Source organism: Alternaria postmessia (genome assembly GCF_024291825.1).
Source record: "Alternaria postmessia strain BMP 2775 chromosome Unknown scaffold_86, whole genome shotgun sequence".
Lineage (NCBI taxonomy): Eukaryota > Fungi > Ascomycota > Dothideomycetes > Pleosporales > Pleosporaceae > Alternaria > Alternaria postmessia.
The window spans coordinates 83,137-102,839 of record NW_026260159.1 but is presented as its reverse complement, the minus strand read 5'-3'; the positions used below and the strand labels follow the sequence as shown (position 1 = coordinate 102,839).

General features: G+C 49.3%; 8 protein-coding genes across 8 annotated transcripts; 4 read left to right on the top strand and 4 right to left on the bottom strand.

Moving 5' to 3' along the window:
• Positions 1 to 125: 125 nt before the first annotated feature.
• On the bottom strand, positions 126 to 2,002 carry J4E82_009284 (uncharacterized protein; the record flags this gene model as incomplete). Its single annotated transcript, XM_051735509.1, has 2 exons — positions 126 to 1,858; positions 1,924 to 2,002. 2 exons carry the CDS (start codon positions 2,000 to 2,002, stop codon positions 126 to 128), a joined length of 1,812 nt encoding a protein of 603 aa, XP_051584763.1.
• Positions 2,003 to 3,832: 1,830 nt separating this feature from the next.
• J4E82_009283 (uncharacterized protein) lies at positions 3,833 to 5,285 on the top strand (the record flags this gene model as incomplete). Its single annotated transcript, XM_051735508.1, has 4 exons — positions 3,833 to 4,153; positions 4,211 to 4,370; positions 4,423 to 4,525; positions 4,574 to 5,285. The coding sequence occupies 4 exons, from the start codon at positions 3,833 to 3,835 to the stop codon at positions 5,283 to 5,285; spliced, it is 1,296 nt and encodes a 431-aa protein (XP_051584762.1).
• Positions 5,286 to 8,307: 3,022 nt separating this feature from the next.
• J4E82_009282 (uncharacterized protein) lies at positions 8,308 to 9,183 on the bottom strand (the record flags this gene model as incomplete). Its single annotated transcript, XM_051735507.1, has 1 exon — positions 8,308 to 9,183. The coding sequence occupies one exon, from the start codon at positions 9,181 to 9,183 to the stop codon at positions 8,308 to 8,310; it is 876 nt and encodes a 291-aa protein (XP_051584761.1).
• Positions 9,184 to 9,709: 526 nt separating this feature from the next.
• On the top strand, positions 9,710 to 10,684 carry J4E82_009281 (uncharacterized protein; the record flags this gene model as incomplete). Its single annotated transcript, XM_051735506.1, has 1 exon — positions 9,710 to 10,684. One exon carries the CDS (start codon positions 9,710 to 9,712, stop codon positions 10,682 to 10,684), a length of 975 nt encoding a protein of 324 aa, XP_051584760.1.
• Positions 10,685 to 11,750: 1,066 nt separating this feature from the next.
• J4E82_009280 (uncharacterized protein) lies at positions 11,751 to 13,344 on the top strand (the record flags this gene model as incomplete). The annotated part of the gene is made up of 4 exons (XM_051735505.1): positions 11,751 to 11,951; positions 12,000 to 12,278; positions 12,333 to 12,820; positions 12,873 to 13,344. 4 exons carry the CDS (start codon positions 11,751 to 11,753, stop codon positions 13,342 to 13,344), a joined length of 1,440 nt encoding a protein of 479 aa, XP_051584759.1.
• Positions 13,345 to 13,719: 375 nt separating this feature from the next.
• Positions 13,720 to 14,823, bottom strand: J4E82_009279 (uncharacterized protein; the record flags this gene model as incomplete). The annotated part of the gene is made up of 2 exons (XM_051735504.1): positions 13,720 to 14,291; positions 14,340 to 14,823. The coding sequence occupies 2 exons, from the start codon at positions 14,821 to 14,823 to the stop codon at positions 13,720 to 13,722; spliced, it is 1,056 nt and encodes a 351-aa protein (XP_051584758.1).
• Positions 14,824 to 16,346: 1,523 nt separating this feature from the next.
• On the bottom strand, positions 16,347 to 16,868 carry J4E82_009278 (uncharacterized protein; the record flags this gene model as incomplete). The annotated part of the gene is made up of 1 exon (XM_051735503.1): positions 16,347 to 16,868. The coding sequence occupies one exon, from the start codon at positions 16,866 to 16,868 to the stop codon at positions 16,347 to 16,349; it is 522 nt and encodes a 173-aa protein (XP_051584757.1).
• A 1,104-nt stretch (positions 16,869 to 17,972) lies between these two features.
• Positions 17,973 to 18,944, top strand: J4E82_009277 (uncharacterized protein; the record flags this gene model as incomplete). Its single annotated transcript, XM_051735502.1, has 2 exons — positions 17,973 to 18,083; positions 18,156 to 18,944. The coding sequence occupies 2 exons, from the start codon at positions 17,973 to 17,975 to the stop codon at positions 18,942 to 18,944; spliced, it is 900 nt and encodes a 299-aa protein (XP_051584756.1).
• Between the last annotated feature and the right edge of the window lie 759 nt (positions 18,945 to 19,703).

The following is a 19,703-nucleotide window of genomic DNA, read 5'->3' as shown; positions in this document are numbered from 1 at the left end:
GTCGTCATCATAGGTCGCAGCTCCAGCATCGCGTTCTGCCGTGCGCGCATCCATTACAGCTTTCACCAGAGGCCTCAACTTGCGAAGTTGGCTTCTTGCTCTTCGTTATCTCTTCTTATACCCTTCTAATCTTTGGTGGCGAGCTTTGGTCGCTTGCTGAGTCTGGGTGGAGAAGAAGGCGGATCGTCGTCGTGGAAGTTGCCGTCGCCAGTCTCCATCGCTAGATCGACATCCTGGTCGGAGTCGCCGTCGAGGTTGAAGTTACCAGAGTCGCTCATTAATTCACAAAGAGCATCCGACTCATCAGAGTCGTGCTTGCGCTTGTGATCGTGATCAGTATCAGATTTCTTGAGGATGGAAGACTTTTTAGGCTGTGATATGGGCAGGAAGCTAGCGATGTCGATAGCTTCATCTGGATAACGCTCGTCGTCCGGAACGATTTCGCCAGCGTCGACACGTGTAGCAATTTTCTGGCCTTCAGCGTAAAGCATACCAAGAGGCTCGTTTGGCTTATCGGTCATCTGCCTCTTTGCCCAAGCACAAACCGACTCTGGCGTGCGCGCACGGCCAGCCTTGTTCACGGCAGCCATGAGACTGTGCTTCTCGCTATCCCATATCCGGGGAACAAACTTGTCAATACCATTCTCCATGACCCAGTTGTTTGAGAACTGGTAAACCAAGACACGCTCCTCATCGTCCCAGTGATCGCGAACTTTTGTCGATTCTCCGGTTGCACGGCTGCGCCACTGAGATATCTTCTTGCGATATCGGTTCACCCAAGTCTCGTCGTTGAGATTGATCTGGTCCAAGACGTCAATGTCGATGACATGGTCATGGATGTACGCGTTTGTCGCCTTGTCGAAGACCATAAACTTGAAAATAGTCGGCCAACTCACTTTGCCGCGCGTCCAGACTTTACCAACACCATCGGGATTCGCCCAGGTCATGTCTTTTTGCTTGGCGGGAACCGTGACGAAGGCAGGGTCGGGGATCAGATACTTCGGACGCGTCTTGTCGCGCCACATCTTCGCAAGTTGTTCGTCGCTATACTTGATTGCGATCTCAGGAATGGTGTCCAACTGTGAAAAGACCTTCCCGAGAGGAGTGACGATACAGTGATAGACACGGATCTGATCACGATCATCCATTATGCGCATGAATTCCTCGGCTTCCCGGCGAGGCGTCTGGTTGAAGACCGGCTCGGGTCGCGTGTGCTTCCAATTTGTAAAGTCGTACTGATGGTCGTAAATGGTTTTGAAAAGCTGTATTAGCTTGCCATACTTCACCGCGTCCGTCCAAGGATCGAAATCAGGGTTCATGCTCATATCCCTCTTCCTCATTTTCTCAATCAGCTTTCCGTACATGGTCACCAGGTTTGGTGTTAGAAAGAGCTCATAGAAAGATCGGTGCTCGGGATTTTTTTCGCCATTGACGCGATTCTTTGGCTCCGTGTTTAGGTTGACCTGCGACTGTTTCTTGATCGCAGCGATCAGGTTGGGGACGAGTTCGTTGCATAACTTTTCGTACCGCCAAAGTCGTTCGGCACCCTGACTATTGGCAGACCAGTGTATCGCGACACCGTCTTCAGTGACGTCTCCAGCTAGGAATGCATCTAGCTGTCGAACTTGAGCTTCCATGTTCAGGTCGACGACTGGCCGTGAGGCGTCTCTCGTCAAGGCCAGAAGAGTAGAGTAGGTCAGGAGGATATGTAACCTTTCCAGATCTAACGGAGTGCTCAATAAGTCCGGCGGTGCAAGCGTCATCTTGCCGCCGTTTTTGTGATTTGATGCAACGTTTCCTGCAGATGCGGGCTCCTCGACAGGGTCATCGTCGTTGGCGGTACGTGTAGTCGGTTTTCCTGGATCGTGATATGTCAGAAGCGTTCGGAGAATTTGTAGTCGTCGGCAAGAGCACTGTACTTACCATGTTCGACGGTGATATTGGCATCGTCGTCAGTCGCAGGGTTGATCGTTCCAATTAGCTTGTCTTCATCGCGCGCCATCTTGCAGTTGCAATTTGCGTTTCGGAAGTTGTCCAGAAACTACAGAATACGACTGGAGTATTGGAACCTTTTGTTTGATTTCTGTGGTGACAGCTATTGTTGTGGCAGCGTTTGCGCCATAAGGCTTGGCATTCGAGAGTGAAGGAGCTACTTGGACAGCAAATGAGCAAAGTCACAATGGTAGCATGACGCTATAGGAGAATGTCCATCCTCCTCACAATTGGGAAGCGTACTACCCTAGCAGACCACCTTTAAAAACGAGGGAAAGGATGGCAAGGAGTAATAATACGATTGAAGGAAGAAATTAGACAAGACGAAGAGAAATCAACAATAAGAAAAGGGAACACTTGGTGACTCTCTCGTTTGTCGCTCTCAACTGCGTCCATCCTATTCCTTAATACCTTGGTAGAACGGTTGCTGGTTCATTGTCGGCAACTTTGGTGATCATTGAACCCCTCATGCGCAGTCTCATCTTGTCACGCTTGTTTGCGAGGCGTCGAACAGTAGGTTTGTCGTTCAATAGATTACGTCTCGTACTTCGTGAGTATCCAATGCGAATTTCAATTTGGAGCGCTGACTGGATACCATCGTCACAAATCACGGTCAGTAGGAACTGTTTCGAAAGCGGAGAGCTTTGTGCGATGTGTTGGCTCGTCTTGCGCGCCTCCGTAACCGACGACTTGGAAGCCGAGCAGGTGTGGTCTATTATGATAATAACAAGCTACGCGCGTACAGACGAGGTTTCTTCCTGAAGGCCTTGTAACGCTGGATGTTGACTGGCAGTCTTGAAGTTCGCCGCCGAAAGACGCTCTTGCACGCCAAGAGCTGCTGACTCATCTAGCGTGCCTCGGAGTGGGGCCGCCTTCCTGCTACTCCTTTTCATCTCTAACCCGTCTCGTTTCCATCATGCGTAAACAGCGTACGATGCATCGGCATCCAAACAACCTGACTGCAAAGCACACAGGAAACCTTCATGAGGACTTCTCCGCAATTGGGTGAATAGTTAGATCATTGGGAGCTTCGCTGTTCATGCCGAATTCGCGCCGAAATCTGCCGCAAGCCGGACAAGATCTCGGGACCGCCCGCGCAGTGGATTCTTCCGTTGCGATCATCAATAAGCACGATATTCGATAACTCAGTTGAAAGCCTCTTCTCAAGTTGGTCTCCTGAGAGTGCCGTCTGCTGAGCTAACATCATTCGGTCTGAGATATACCGCTGGCTGGAGTATTTCGGGGTGCCGTATGACTTCGGAGAGCGCTCCCAGTGGTCTGCCATCTCAGATCCTTGAACATGTTCCATTGCCCAGACTGTCCATTATCTGTCACCATGTTTGCGAAGACTTTGCCACCATATAATCGTCTTGAACCTGCCTTTTCTGTTCTCGAGGTCAATGGCATTGGTTTTACAAGGCCCGATTCTGCGGAATGAAATCCGAGATAGGGTCTATCCACAAAATACGACGCCGGTTCCCGTGTTTCATCGCTTCGCGCCCGGTAGCTGCACTCGAAATGGAAACCGCTAGCCGGCAGAACAGGGGTAGCTTCCTCCCGGCATATTGCTTTCACAACGTCCCCTGGCTTTGCCGCCTTGGCTATCCATGACTCGGAAGATTCTCATCAACTACCCCTAACATATCATCTCTTATACGAATCGAATTGCGGAACCTAACCCCAAAGAGGCAGAAGTCAAGAAAGGACAAGAGATGCTTGGATTAGTGATTTCTCGTACCGTAGTGCGCGCGATGGACTTGGTGCAAGGCAGAAAGTGCATATAGTCCGGTGGTGGTTGGTGAATCGGCTCCAACTTACGCTCGTTTCATCCTCAATCGCGATGCGGTTCCTCACTCGTATCACTGCGCTCGCCGCTGTCGCAGCTCCTTTTGTCGCCAATGCTGCTCCCGTCGACACCCCTCGTGCGAACGAGGTCATCCCCGGCAAATATATCGTCCAGTTGAAGCCTGACACTGATGTTGCGTCGATTGCTGCTCACCACAACAAAATGCGCAGCATACATGCTCGCAACCTGGCTCGACGAGGTGATGATGGCGCGGGTGGCGCTCCGGTGGAGCGTGAGTATGGATTTGGTAACTTCAAAGGCTATGCTGGTTCATTCGACGATGCAACCATCGAAGAACTGAAGGCTTTGCCCGAGGTTTGTCACACAGCATCACCAACAGATATGTCAAAGCAGCTCTGACATCTTGTATAGGTCCTCACCATTGAACCAGACTTCGTCATGAGAATAAGCGAGTTTGTAACTCAACCAAATGCGCCGTTGGGTCTAGCCGGTATCTCGTCTCGTACACCAGAACCCACTGATTATGTCTACGACGAAAGTGCGGGTGATGGCACTTTCTCCTACGTAATGGGTAAGTCGGAAAGCCATGTCGTGTTTGGTGTGGTATTGACAGCTTCATCTAGATACTGGCGTCCGTATCACCCACGTCGATTTCGAGGGACGAGCGATCCATGGGTTCAATGCCGTTGCAGGCAGTCCTGATACGGATGAGGAGGGCCACGGAACGTAAGTCGCTCACTGTCCAGGATTTAGGTCCGGTATAACACACCCTAGGCATGTAGCTGGAACCGTTGGAGGTGCAAAATACGGTGTCGCTAAGAAAACCAACATCATTGCCGTTAAGGTTCTTGGTAGCGCGCAGGGAAGCGCGTCGGATGTTTTCGCCGGCTTTGATTGGGCGATTAATGATATCGTATCCAAGGGCCGACAGAACACTGCCGTCATTAACATTTCACTCGGCTCTTCCGCTTCAACACTATGGGACGCTGCCGTCACCGCAGCCTGGGAGAAAGGCGTCCTTGCCGTCAACGCAGCAGGAAACGAGAACAGTCCAGCCGAAAACTCTTCCCCATGCCGCTCTCCCGAAGTCATCTGCGTCGGAAACGCCGAGATTGATTTCAGCCGACACTCTGGTCCTGGAGGCTCCAACTACGGCCCCGAGGTCGATATCTTCGCTGTGGGAACAAACATCGTCTCTGCATCTTGGCGCAGCGACACAGCGGAATGGAGCACAACGGGTACCTCCATGGCCTCCCCTGCTGTAGCTGGCCTAGTCTCGTACCTCCGTGCTCTCGAGGGGCCCAGCACTGCTGCTGAGGTCAAGGCGAGGGTATACGAGTTGGCCACGCCAGGTGTCGTGACTGACACCCTGGGCTCGGTGAACCTGATGGCCTTCAACGGCAACCCTAGTGCGCGCATCGCTAGCAGCTCTAGCAATGCTACGAATACCACCGTCGAGGCACGTGGAGCTTGGAAGCTATGGTAGACGACAACAACGAGATTAGAAGTTAATCGAGCAGAATGAATCTAATGTATTCTTCTAAGCCTGACCATCGATTGCAAGATGCATTGAACTAATATGGTAAAAGTAATCCGCCCCTCATCTCTGTCAACTTGCTCCTGATGTACAAACACGATGATGAGTTACAATTGATTTGGAGTCTATCATCGAAGAACGAACTGTGCTTACGTAGCTAGACCATCCTCTGAGATCACACGATCCCACACTTCGATCAGGCTATCCAAAATTGACGTATGTGGATGCTTGCTGGTACTTCTCAATTCATCCAGAATCCCAAGCACTTCGGATTGCGCCTCGGTATCTTCAACACAAAGGGCGGCTATATCTCGTTACTTCGATTGGTGCCAAGACAAAAGACGTAGCTTACCTGCATGAACTGCTTGGAACGAAACAAAGGCATTCGGCAGATTTCGTGTTTGCTGGGCGACTGCGATACCACATATTGCGGAAGTACTCTCTCGTAGTAATTTAGACCGAGCCCGGTATGTATTCAGTCCCCCCATCGATGGTTGTGTCAACACCGTAAGAATCCTAGCGAAATGGTATAGCTGCATAGCAGCAGCGTTCGCGGGTGGATGGATCCAAATGGGGAGAATGCGATCCTTGTCTACTGGCGATCCCTGTGCCGATTCTGCAGAGGCGATAATGGGTACAGGCTGGAACGAAAACGGCAGGATTCGTTTCCAAGCATCGAGCATTCTCATCAGCGTCTCTCCCGCCTCTATATATCCGACGATATTGCTTTTCTTCGGCGTTGCAGCATATTGCACACATTTCGCAGTCAAATAGATAATTCTTTGGTGTAACGCGTCCGGCGAGAGCGAAGCTAAAGGGGTGTTCGGTTGGTGAAGTGTAAGTGTAGGACGTCCTGTGCAAAATGCTGCCCAAATGTCTTGTCGAAGCCATGCACACCACACTGCACGCTGAAGACCATTCGAGGACTCTCCACTAACGCCAGAGTCCCGCTGTATCCAAAAAGCCCTTCGAAGATGGCGATCCCAATTGCTGTAGTCCGACTTCGAATCGAACATGCCATAGGTGGATACCATAACCGCGGTCGCCAAAATCTCGTCAGATTGTCTGTAATCCGCATGCTCGATGTTTTGCGAAAGGTAGCGCAATGTCTCGTGATAGTAGTGGCTGGCAGCTCTGGTTGTCCTTGACGGCCCACAGGAGTTGGATGTTGGGCTGATAGGCACCTGCTCGGGACCTGCTTCCCCGACAGGTTCACATGGCTTCCAAAGAGCCAAGTGACATGCCCCAACCGCGAGCAAGGAGTTCAAGAGTCCTTCGTTGGAGAACGCAAGATCAGGCACCACCTTGGCGAAGTGTGCAAGAGGGTCGAACAGATCTAGGATAGGTGCAACAAAATCGATGTAATGCGTGAAAAATTGCAATTCTTCCTGTTTCAATTCGATCCTCTCACGACCATTTCAAGGCCGGCCCGAAGGGGTAGGCCTGTCATGTATGTGACTATCCGCATCATCATGAAGACTCAGACAGGGATATCCAGAAACGGGAGGTTGTGGTATTTGTCTTGTAGAGAGGCTTTCGGAGTCGTATTTCCAATGCGCTGTGTGCTTGTTTTCGTCCAGCTTATCGATAGCGTCTTTTGCTAGAAGATCGTACCATTCGGTAATGTCGAAGTTCGGAAGGGAAACATTCTCGAAACTAAAAAGACTATTGTCAAGAAACAAGTTGTCAATCGATAGACCATGATCGCTGGTTTCTTGGCAATCAACCAGTTGGGGCTCATCCTCCGGAGTTGGTATGCCACTATAGTTGAGAACACCAAGATCTCCCTGGTCGTAGGCTGGTGATGGGGAAAACTCTGATATCGTTCGAGGACGGATGATAGCACAAGTATTAGATCTCTGTAACCTGGAAGCCGCATTGCGCTTCTCCACGAACTTGCACTGACGGTTTACTCGGATGCAATTCTGGCAGATGGGGCGAGTCTCATCGCATTTGACGCGCCTCTTACGACACGTTGAGCTGCAGCCGTTCAGAATCTTGCGAATAAGTGAACTAAATATAGAGATTTTGGGGAGACAATTTGTGACCTGCACTTGTGTTGAAGTACAAGCAGACCCATCTCTCGCATCGACGTGTAGAGTGTGAAGGACTTACCAGCCTGTCGAAGTTCTCAAACCTCGCGATACTGATGGCATTGCTTCTATGTTGGAGAAGTGTTGATTGTTACTGCAGGTAGCAGCTCGATACGATCTGTTCAGACGTAGCTTGAAATAGCCAAAGCGTCCATCGTAGCGGTCTCTTGTGTGCATGTGGAGTTGCCACCCATGAGGGGTTCCCCGCAAAGCTTGCCTACGTCGGACGCCACTATCAGTCATCCCATTTTGCAATACATTCCTCTTCGTGCGATCGTATTGGTAAGTTCACCAGAATATGGAGAGCGTTAGCGCTCTAAGGTTCTGTGGCCCGCACAAGTCGGCCGACGCTAGGTCTTTTCCCCGTGTCTGCCATGTTCCGGCTGCAACCGACTGCCGTGTGTGCGGGATCATCACTTGGGCACTATTTCACAAGGATGAATCCAAGGAGCTGGAAAAGAACACCGTCCGTATTCTGGCCCGGCAAGTGTGTTCTTGAAACCGTACAAAAGAGACTAAGTTGCGCCTACAACGAGCTGTTGTAATCAATGTTGTGGAGATCTGCTATAACACATAGCAAAGTCATACCCTACGTGCGCGACTGAGCATGACCTAACGAAACAAGTCCTCAAGTAGTACTGTATCATGCACGCAGAAGAAACTTAAGTAAAGTCATGACGCGCTGCTCAATCGATAACTAATTCGTCTATCGTCTGCATTGCTTCTGGTTGGTGATCACAAGCCATCTGGTCTTGTCCACTACATGGATGGCGCCCCACTCTACCTAGGTAGTTTTGCATCTAGACCTGGAACAAAAAGACACAGTTCGCCAGAGTCACGAAAGGATACGGAGAAGTTGTGAACATTATGATGAAACACTATAACTGAGAAACGAACCCAGTGCCGGTACTTTCTGTGATACCTCCATCTACAACAAGCTCGTGCGAGGTCACATAACGGCTTGCAGCACTGTTCAGCCATGCGACCGCATTCGCAACATCCATCCCCGTTCCCATCCATCCCATTGGACAGTTATGATCTAGTATTCTTCTAGCAGCTTCCTGGTCTCCTTCGTCCTTGCTTTTGGCGAAATTGTCAACCAAAGGAGTGTACATAAGGCCTGGGACTACGCAATTACACCTGATGTTGTCCTTGCCATACATGACGCCCAAAGCCTTCGTGAACCTTATAACACCAGCTTTTGCAGATGCGTATGCGATTTGGTGTTTTCCAATGTAGCGCAGCGCAGTGATACTAGCATTGTTGACAATATTGCCTGAGCCTTGTTTCTGCATGATAGGAAGGACATGGTGACACAGCCGGTATACGGATGTCAAATTGACGTCGATCTGGCGTGTCCATATAGTTTCTGACATGGTGGCCGGGTTACCGGAGGTCGTCTGGCCAACGTTGTTGATGAGGATATCGATTCTGTTGTGTCGTGCCATTACGGCTGCAACTAATGCTTCGACATCCGATGATTTCGTAACATCAGCTGCAACAACATCGACGACCGCATCTCCAGTTTCTTCGAGAAGGCGTTCCTTAGTTCTTTCCGCGGCGTCTTTGTTCAAATCGCAACCGAAGATGCTCACGCCGTTGCGAGAAAGTAGGCGTGCGACGGCGGCGCCGTTACCCCAAAATGGGCTATCTCGGGGTCCCACTTGTCCGATACCTGTAATGAGAGCGACTTTGCCCTTGAGGTCAGAGTAGATCGGAAATACCTCGGGTACTGGTGGTGCTGTGAGGGACATGGTAGACGATATGAAGTCTGACACAATAGGTGCGCGATGGGTACCTGAGTCGCAGAAATAGTTGTTCGTTCGAATGTTGGGATTGCTTACAGCGTAGGCTTAAATAACATACTACTATCATTCTCCATGTGCGGGAGAGATCTGACCTCCCTTCACATCTGCGCAATCGAGCAATACTCGCATCGAGACTAGCGAGTGCGGAGTAAATGTCAATGAGTAACGAATTGCGGAGTGGATGGTGTTAGCGCCGGTCGAGTCGGCCGTCATCGCGGTCAAACGCCGGAGCTGATTTTCCCCGCCGGGTCGGCGATTGAATTAGCTGCGTTAGTACCAAGACGATATCGATATATACGCTTTCCTTCATGCATCTATTGGAGATCTGAACAAGCTGATGATAAGAGTTTCGACCCGTTCGCGACCACATATTCACTCAGTTCTTGTGTTCAATGCATTGCAGAACCGCAGATTATACTTTCTAAATCACGAAGACGAGACACGGCGTAGGTCTCTAAGACTACATCGAACGATGCGTACCGCAAGATACCCATTGTCGCCCCCGGGCCTTGAAGAGCTCGCCAAGGTTCTCGAAGCGCCTTTGGCTGCCAACTATGAGCATATAGCCATCAGCGTCGTTGAGTGTCCCGATCTTCGCGCAGCACCATTCAACCTGGCAACAACGGGCCTGTCGGGTAACGAGAAGATCTCGGACGTTGGAGGCCAGTCAAATCTTTTTCCCAGCCCTCGACTCGACACCATATGGAGCATGAAGGAGCTTGCACAGGCGATGGAGATGGATCCCGACAAGGGCAGCATTATTGGGGCCGGAGCTGGACCTTTCCATCAGGTCGGTCGCAACTGCGAGCTCGCTCCTAACTTCAGTTGGGGCAAAGATTTCGGCGATGTCGACAACCGAACACACATCGCTAAGATCGACAAGGACACCGGAGCGCCCAGAGTAGAAAAGAGCCCTACCTTGGACTGCGCATTGATGATTAACCTCTTCGGCTCTGAAGGCAAGACTGGGCCGGTACTGAAGATTACCGCTCGTAAACGAAAGGGGCCAGAAAGCAGTTTTACGCAGTGTATACGGAAGGGTCTCAGAACGGCTTACGGCGATAAGCAGACGGTCAGTCTAGGTGGAGCATTCATCGTAAAGTCAGGACGCACGAACTACCACATCATGCCGGACTTCCCCCCGGCATCGGAGCTCCCGTTCAAGGACCCCAAGCAACTCAACGACTGGCTGACATACCACGACTTCGATAGTCCTATGGTGTGTTTGTCGGTCCTGCATTCAGCGGATCCAGAACAGGCAATGGGTTTACGACTCGAGCATACACACTGCTTTTCTCCAAAGGGCAACAACTCTGGAGGTCACTACCACCACGACATTGAAGGATTGCAAGAGGAGATTGAGTATGAAGGTTATTTCAACACGGCAAAGATGATATATAGAATGGAAAGGCCTTCAGTGACTCTAGCGCGAGATCTTCACGACTAGAAAACTTGCTCATTCATGTTCAGAAGCTGTATTCTCGTAGAAAGACTTGGACTACGCTTAGGTAATTTTGTGCGATAAGTCAGTAATATAGAACTTCTACAACCCCAATCAACTGTTCTCGACACACAGATCATGTGTCGCTGTGAAGACTCAGAAATGAATTAGTATGCGCTTGATGCGAAGAATCATAATGATGTGCCGCAAAAGTCGCCCCATGCATCCGCGACTCGTTGAACCGAAGCAACAGGAAAGACGGCCAGAAGGCATGTGAAGACTACACTTGTCACAACTACTCGGAATCCTATCTTGCTCAACTCCAACGACCATTACGACTTTGTTGACCGCAATATCAAAGCAAACCTCTAGCGGCAGGCGTAGAGACTTGCTCAAGTTCCAGAAAAAAAAACGATGCCTATCTTTCTCTAGAGACTCCCTACAGGCAGTACGATATGTAATCGATGTACGAAACAACCTGGGGTACGTCTTCGCTCCTCCCAACGGCCATGGCTTCTTGGCGAGCTGAGGACTCATCGGCCTTTTCAATCGATCCATTCGCCCGGCTCCACCTATTCTTTCTTGCCTGAAAACAAATGTGTTTTTCTGAAACTCCCTCAGCAGAGCTTAGATGGTGCACGGTCTTGGCTTACCTTCGTACGACAATGACCTCCGTGGTCAACACTTGCTAGTGCATTGGCTAGCTAATGAGGGAAGAGTGGAAATAACAGTCTTTGAGCTCCTAGATACCTCGTCTCGAGCGTGAGTTTCAAGGATGTGCTGATCTCGAACACTGGGAAGGGCGTTTTTAGATCATCGGCCAACCGGTACCGTCATCGGCCGAAAAGTCCGGATGTGAATGCCGCCACCGCTGTCGCTAGATTTGGGACTACGGGGTGTGTGGAATGCGGGGTCCCCACGAAATTGGTCCTTCTCCACTCAAAGGAGAACGAGTGGTATAAACTTGCCTTTATCTGTTTGTGGACCAGCACCTCTATTCACCAAGATTTCACTCTCTCGAGATCGTTCTGAGATCTGCTACGCAACATCAATTTCATCATCTGGAAGCATCATGTCTGATCGAAATTCTGTAGACTTGAAGCTTCACGAAAGCAGGATCGAAGACTACGAAGGCTCCAAGGAAGCAGCGTCCAAGGAAACAATGCACGGGAACGGCTATGAAGAGAATACAGCAGCAGAACGCAAGCTCGTCCACAAGATCGACCTGTTTCTGCTCCCATGTATCTGGGTTGTCTACCTACTCTCCTATATGGTAAGTATAATTTGTTCCCCATCTGAGCGATAACTGAACGTGGTCAAGGATCGATCGAATCTCGCAAACGCTCGAGTCGCGGGTATGGGCACCGACCTAGAGATTAATGATCGCCGTTACTATCTCTGCGTTGTTGCATTCCAGATCGGCTACGTTATCGCAGAGATTCCTTGCAACATGATCTTGTCGAGATCACGACCATCGATCTTCATACCAGTCATTATGGTCTTGTGGGGATCTGTTTGCGCAATCATGGCTTGTGCTCAGACCTGGCAACAGCTTGTCGGTCTCCGATTCCTCCTGGGTGTTGCCGAGGCCGGGTTTAGTGTAAGTAACGACGGTGAAATTACTTAGCTCGTCCCGTTTCTAACATCATTCTAGCCTGCAGTAATGTTCATTGTGTCTAGTTGGTACCGCAGAGGGGAACAGTCGAAACGTTTTCTCGCCTTCCACAGTGCAGGAATTTTCTCTGGAGCTGTAGGAAGCATCCTCGCTGGCTCAATTACTGGAGGCCTAGATGGTTCTCGTGGCATCGAGGGCTGGCGTTGGTTGTATATCGTCGAAGGGGTCATCACTGTCGCGGCAGCATTCCCTGTACCATTTATCCTACTCGACTACCCCCTCACCTCGAAACGACTCTCTACGGAAGAACGGACACTCGCCTACGACCGACTTGCCGCAGACGGTATCACCAGCCGGAACGACGACGAATTCACGATCAGTCACAAACAAGCATTACAAATGGCATTTTCCAATTGGAGGTTATATCCTTTGATGAGCGGATACATGATCATCATCGGGAATATGACACTGTCGAATTTCTACCCTACATTCGTCATGTCTTTTGGTTACGACAGAGAAGACGCTCAGTTAGTCTCCGACCCCAGATGACCGAATTGAGACGCTGACATGTGAACCCAGATACATGACAGCACCGCTATATGGTGTAGCACTCGTCGTGGCTGTAATTGCCTGCGTCATTGCCGACAAAGTTCCAAGATGGCGCGCAATATTCACCATGGCAGTCCTTCTGATCTTCGGTACCGTGTTTTGTGCACTCGCGTCGGTCATTACAGCATCTATTCCTCGATATATCTTCCTCTGCTTCATAAACACTGCAATTTGGTGCGGAAACCCACTAGCGCTCTCATATACCAGTACAGTTCTGGGACTAGCTCAGCCAGAGGTGAGAGCCATTTCCCTAGCCAGTATCAACGGAGCCGCCAATCTCGCCCAGCTTTACGCTACAGAGATCATCACAGTATCCAAACCACCTCTGGCTATTATGGGATTCCAAGTATTTTCTGGACTCTTCGCAATCGGCGCTCTGATCTATCTCGCATGCTTCTTCATATATCAGAAATGGCCCTACAAATCCACGCAGACGGCTTGAATGACTGGAAATGATAGTCTCCGAGGTAAAATCACAGAGCACCTGACATCGTACAAGGGGGGGTGATAGGATTCCAGATAGCTCTTAAAGTAATTTGAACTTCTCTATTGACAATTTTTGAGATCTATTACTCGCTTCACTTATCATGGTACTCGTCCTTTCTCGTCCGAGAAAATCTTGCTCTGCTTTTCATGATGCACCCATACCTTGTATACTGTTTCGACTTCGAAAAGGATATCGAAAAAACACGTTCGCAGGCACTTTTCCCGACGATATCTTGATGAGATACAAACGGTACCCCCACCATATAGCTGACTAACCACCTCAAGCTGCGTCATATCTTCCGTGCCGATATCACAGTCTTGTCTAATACGACTACATATTCACATAGGAAAATAGATCAAAGGTGTCGAGCATAAAGATCGAATCCGCTGTACTTAGCGTCGAGGCGTTATCTCCCAAAGCACCCGTACGTCCCGGAAGCATTGAAACATCCTGATTGGGATCAGAAAGCACCTTCATGTATCCTTCCAAGCCATTAGCCAGATGGTATACAAGGTGTTGACTGGAAGCATTCTGTGCACGAAGTGCGCGTACACAGTCGTTCACCTGGGATAGTACGGTTGGGGCATTCACCGCTGTGGAATCCGGGAAACCGATCTTAGCTGCCTTGATAAGGAACACAGCCGCGAAATTGATCATGGCATGGTAGTATATGGGCATACCGACAAGCGCTGATCGTAAATCGTCACGTTCAACGGCTAAGCTCAGCACGGCTCCGGCAGACGTGACTGCGGTTCTCCCAAATTCCTGCACCTCGACAGATGCGCTGGGCAAGGATCCTAAAGACAAGCCTCGGAAGATGTAGGAGCAGAGGTGTAGCCGGGCGAAATGGTAATTCAAGATGGCACCATCTCTCGGGAACCAGCCAACGTAAGCATTTCGTGCTAACTAATTAGTGCATGTTCGATACTTTGGCAGGATGTTGCACATACGCATTCTGTTGCCCCAGATCATGTACCATCGATCTAATTCGGCGAAGTACCCACGAAGCTGGGGTAGACTGTGATTCGGTACACCCTGTGACGGATCTCCGCCAAAGACATCTCTGACCTTTGACGTAATGTGATAGAGCGCAATCTGACTTGACATTCTCAAATCTACTTCTTGGTTCTCGTTGATTCGGATGAAGGCTTCCCATTGTTGATGCGGCTCTTCAGAAGCGGAGATCAAAGCAGGTCGACCATTGAAGATGCTTGACTGATGGTCGTGGATGTATAGGATATACCAAAGACGTGCTTTTATAATGTCTTCTTGCTCTGCGCCGCCCTTCATGACCGCGTAGTAGGCCAAGTGGTAATTGAGTCTCATGGCCAAGCGGATAGCATGCCCAAGCAACGTGTATGATATATCAGCTAACCAGTAAGCGCCAATTATAAGCGCTCTGATAGTGTCGGAAGATTGTGACACGACGAACATGCTTCCCATAACTAATCTTTGATACTCTGCATGACATATCTTAAATACTGAAGAGCCATCGGGATCATGGAGTGCAGCTACTGCACATACGGCAGCGGTAAGCATTGGAGAGTTAGCTCGAAGGTCTCTGAGAATACTGTAAGGGCACATGAGACCGTAGCAGAAGTAATCGAGACGGATGAATCTGGTGAATAAACTCTTGGCGACGGCTTCTGAGATTAAGCCTCGTGTTATGAAATCGTGACTCTGATGGTTTCGCGGAGTAGACGGCGACGCATGTCCGGCCCCGAGAGTGGGCAGTCTCGTTACCTCGTAAAGAGAATTGATGGGTAGACTGTAAATAGAATCATCGACAGGGGCGACAGGTCTCAGAATGGGCGCCGGAGGTAACGTGTCCTCCTCTTCTGATCCATGCCCGCTCTTTTCATGTTCCAGTCCGGGCTCTACGCCAGCCAGGGTTTGAGCATATGAGTTCAGTGCTGGCAGATTAGACATGCGCAGTAAGACATCTACGGCAGTCTGCAACTGCTGCACACGACCAGAAACATCGTTACGCCATCTTCTGGTTTGTTGGTACGAGATTTGTAAACGCCAGGTGGGTGTGCTTGCCTATCAGTTTGCTCAAGCATGATTGCTTGCGGGTGTTTCTCTACACGACATTCCAAACCACGGTTGCGACAGCGCCGACATGGGCCTGCTGTATCTGGCATGACGCATTTGATCTATTCTCAAATCTTAGTCTCATATACTGTAAGTGGATCTATTCATAAGCGCATCAGCAAAAGCTCACCTTGAGATGCCTGCACGTAATGCAAGCCTTAGTTTGTCGTCCCATTGCTGGTCTTGGTACAGCTCCTCCAGGCTGTCCAGAGCTCTCCACTCTATTGGACATGGAATCGAACATTTCTCACTAGATTTGTGTTGATGAACAGGCGCCGGCGACCCAGGCACCTAATACCGAGCTTTCGGGCCCCTGAGCACACCAGAAGACGATTGTCGGCTAACTGGTGCTTGGCGCCCAGGGGACCAGGACGTGGAGAAACAGCACAGCTTGCATTTATGCGTTGAGAGGATGCGCTACTGTCATCGGGCAGAAGATGAGCCGACTCGCCCGTTAAGCGACCCCGCTATTCACACGTCCTTCTTCCCCGCATTCAGAGTCGGTTTTCAAGATCATGGAACTGAACCACGACGCAGAAGAACATCGTACTCACAGCTATGCATAATTGGCCGCTATCTCGCTATTAGGGTCAGTTGTGGGATCTTTGGGGATGAGTACTTAGTCCAGCGGGTTGGAGCTGGGGTTTGGCATCCCATTCCATTTCGAGATTTCCGCCATTCTGAATACGACTGTAAGGTCGCCAGAGGCCCAACGATATACAGAACGGGAGAGGTACGTGACGAGAGTATATGAGTAAGGCGGGAGAAATGGCAGTTCTATGACCAAGCATTACGTACAGCACCTTTCCGCTGGCTCATCATGCCTTCCCGTAGGCTGGAGGCATAAACTTGTGGCTATTCCTCTATTCAGAGGCTAAGACATTCTTGGTCTTGAAAACAACAGCTTCCCCCGGCAGGTGTGGGAGAAGTAAAGCAGTATCCCAGTACAACCAGACTTCCTTGAAATGCAGACCTTCAGGCGTGGTTTCATCACCACTTGGACCAACGATAGCAATCATGACAACTGGGATGCTAACAGTCGGTTTCTCCGCATCGTTGCCCTTGACCCACAGGTTGCGGATATTCTGAGTGATGAATTGAGTAGTACCGTCATCACGCTGAATCTCCGTGAACTGGATCCAGTCATGGCTGATGCGGTCGAAGACGCCAAACAATTTCTTCATCCACGCCCACATCTCTTCCCCGCCATGATAAACGGCGTTGTTCTGGTTGTGAAATGTAACATCTTTGGAATAGAACTTGAGGCCGGAGCCAACATTGTATCCTTTATTGTCGACGGCGTGGACGTAAGCCTTGAAGAACCTTTGTGTAGGCGTTGTTGGTTCCCAATGTGGACCGGCTAACTGCGCGGTAAGGGTAGGCATTTCGTGTTTCCTGGATGGTTCGATAATGCGAACGGAGGCGAGTGTGATAGTGTGTGAAATTCGCTCAAGACTCGAACGTTCTGAGGTAACTAGCCGTAGTCGTAGATGTTGAAGTACGGATGAGGAAGGTACAGGCCGCAAACTTATATAGTTATAACATAAGTCAAACCTCTCCGGGGTACTAGGATCCGAAGTGTTGTGCCGGAATAGACCGGGCTGTTACACCTAGGTATGCTGACAAGTAATCACCACGTAGATAAAATCACTACATATAATGGGCCCAAAGCTAATGATTCTTAACTCTAATCATAACTGATAGAGCCGAGCTGACTTAAGAAGACGGATAGGATACGAAGTGGAGCTTAAGGATATCATGTATGGAAGGGGTCAATCCTAGTGGACGATTACCAACAGTCGTACGAGGTGAGGAGACGGATGTCAATGCGAAAAGACACATCTGACAACAGAATCCGAGGATTGTCCGGCCAAATTCTGTTAGGGTCTGGGTTGACACTTTCTAAACAATCCTTGAGTTATTGTCTTTGAATTGATACTCTCATACATCACCTTCATGATAGGCGCCAGTATTTCTTCTAGCTCAGCATCTATAGCAGTCGGCACTAACGCTAGGAAATCTGTGGGCGGATTGAACATGTTGCTGAATTACAGGTACTGATAAGAGATGATGACAAGCGTTGTTCGGCTGCTCTCGTAGAGATAAAGGATTAGTATACACTAGTGATCGCTGCCTCGGTGGCCCTAGCATCAAAATCTTTTTTGAAGAAGCGCAATGTAGCACATCACTGCTATTAACGCCCAAGTATAGAAATGATCGGCCGCTTGCCGACCTTGGAGCGAGTGCTTGGTTTTGTAATCATACCGAGGTTTGGTGCGGGGTGACGATTAAAGTTTGGCAACAACACTAAACCTGATAAGTGTACTATGCTTCCAAGTACCCTACAAAATAACGTGATTCTAATCAACGAGATAATTGAGTAGAGTAAGCTTGCATTTCTTTACGCAGCTATTTTTCTTGGAGAAACTGTTCTTACCCCGTTTGACACATCTAAAGTTCGCTCGCGCCTTACATAGTGTCAACCGATCATGTCTGCCCCTCGCCAGGATATCGAGTTCAAGGCCTGTGATGGCACTATCCTTCGCGGATGGTTGTATCCGAGGGAAGAGGCATCGCCTTGTATTATCATGACTCATGGCGTACGTTTTCTCCGTCCTTTCATTCATCGCATTCTGCTTGTGTCAGTCGAGTAACTAACCTTACTCTCACAGCTTGGTGGCACGCGTCATTTCCTACTGCCCAATTTCGCTACTGCGTTCCATGAAGCCGGTTACGTCGTTTTACTTTACGACAATCGTAACTGGGGCGACAGCGACGGCCTACCCAGGCAAGAGTCCAATCCTGCTTTGCAACAAGCAGATTATTACGACGCCTTCAACTATGCGACTACTCTGGACTGCGTAGATGATGCGAGAGTTGTGTACTGGGGAAGCAGCTTTTCAGGCGGTAACGTTATTCATGCAGCTGCTGTGGATAAACGCATCAAAGCCGCAATTATTCAATGCCCTGCTGTGTCTGGCGAGACTCGATCTATCGCATTTAAAGATCGCATTCCAGCAGTATTGGAAGATAGAAGGCAGATTGTTACCGGCTCAGGGGCACCCACTGTACCTCTTATCGCGGAAGATCGCGAATCTGCCCACCCGACCAAGACAACGGCGATGTTTCCTACTAAAGACGCCTACGACATTCTTAAAGAACAGAAGAAATGCGGAAGCCGTTGGGAGAATTTTGTCACAACTCAGACACAACTTCATATGCTCACATTCGAAGGACAAGCTATGATTCACAGAATATCTCCTACGCCACTCCTTTTTGTAGTCCCTGGTAACGATGTGCTTGTATCAACAGCTTCTCAAATGAGTGCTTTCGAAAAGGCTAGAGAGCCGAAGCAGTTGCATTATCTGGAAGGATGTGGTCACTTTGACTTATATCTGGGTGATCACTTTAAGAAGAACATTCAGGCTCAGATAGCTTTCTTGAATACTTATGTAAAATAACACAAGATCTACAGTACACAACGGCATTTGCTGAAGAAAAGAAAAAGTCTTCAATAGATCCACGTATCAATACCCATTGGCTACCGTATCTGAATTGAACATAATATAAAGTGCGAGCCACTGCATTCACTATGTATGCTATTTGATACTAACGATGACCACTCTGACTTCATATCCCTCTTCTCAACCTGCACGGTTCTATTCCAGAACGGCAACTGATTAACTCATCCGTCTCTTTATGTCGAAAGGAATCTTAGTTCTACTAATTATCTTCGTCCACTGACTTGCATCTCCACTCCCAGATTCACCCGTCCTCTATATACAAACAAGCTCGTAGATACTTAGTTATCTTCTAGCAAGAGGCACACGTCGTAGAGTTTGGAAACATATACGGTAAACTCTAGTATTGTGAACCAAGATAAGTACCCTCCGGGTTTAGTTTTACTGGGAATACCATGGCAAAGTGTAGCCCAGGTTTGCTAGGCGCTGCTTAAAAGCTTTCTCCTGAGAAATCCTTACCTTGGTAGCCTCTTTGTTCTTTGTGATTCCGTGGATCTTATCGATGATAGCATCTTTGGTGGGTGTAAAGAGATCCTCTGCATGGACTCTGTTCTGCCTCGGAAATATGATTACTCATCTGCAACACAGCAAGAAAATGCCTAGGTATCGAGGAGTCACAGCCACCATTCGAATAACTGATATTTCCAACCGCGGCGAGTAATATGATTACGAATGTATCTTGAATGTAGGCGTACATAA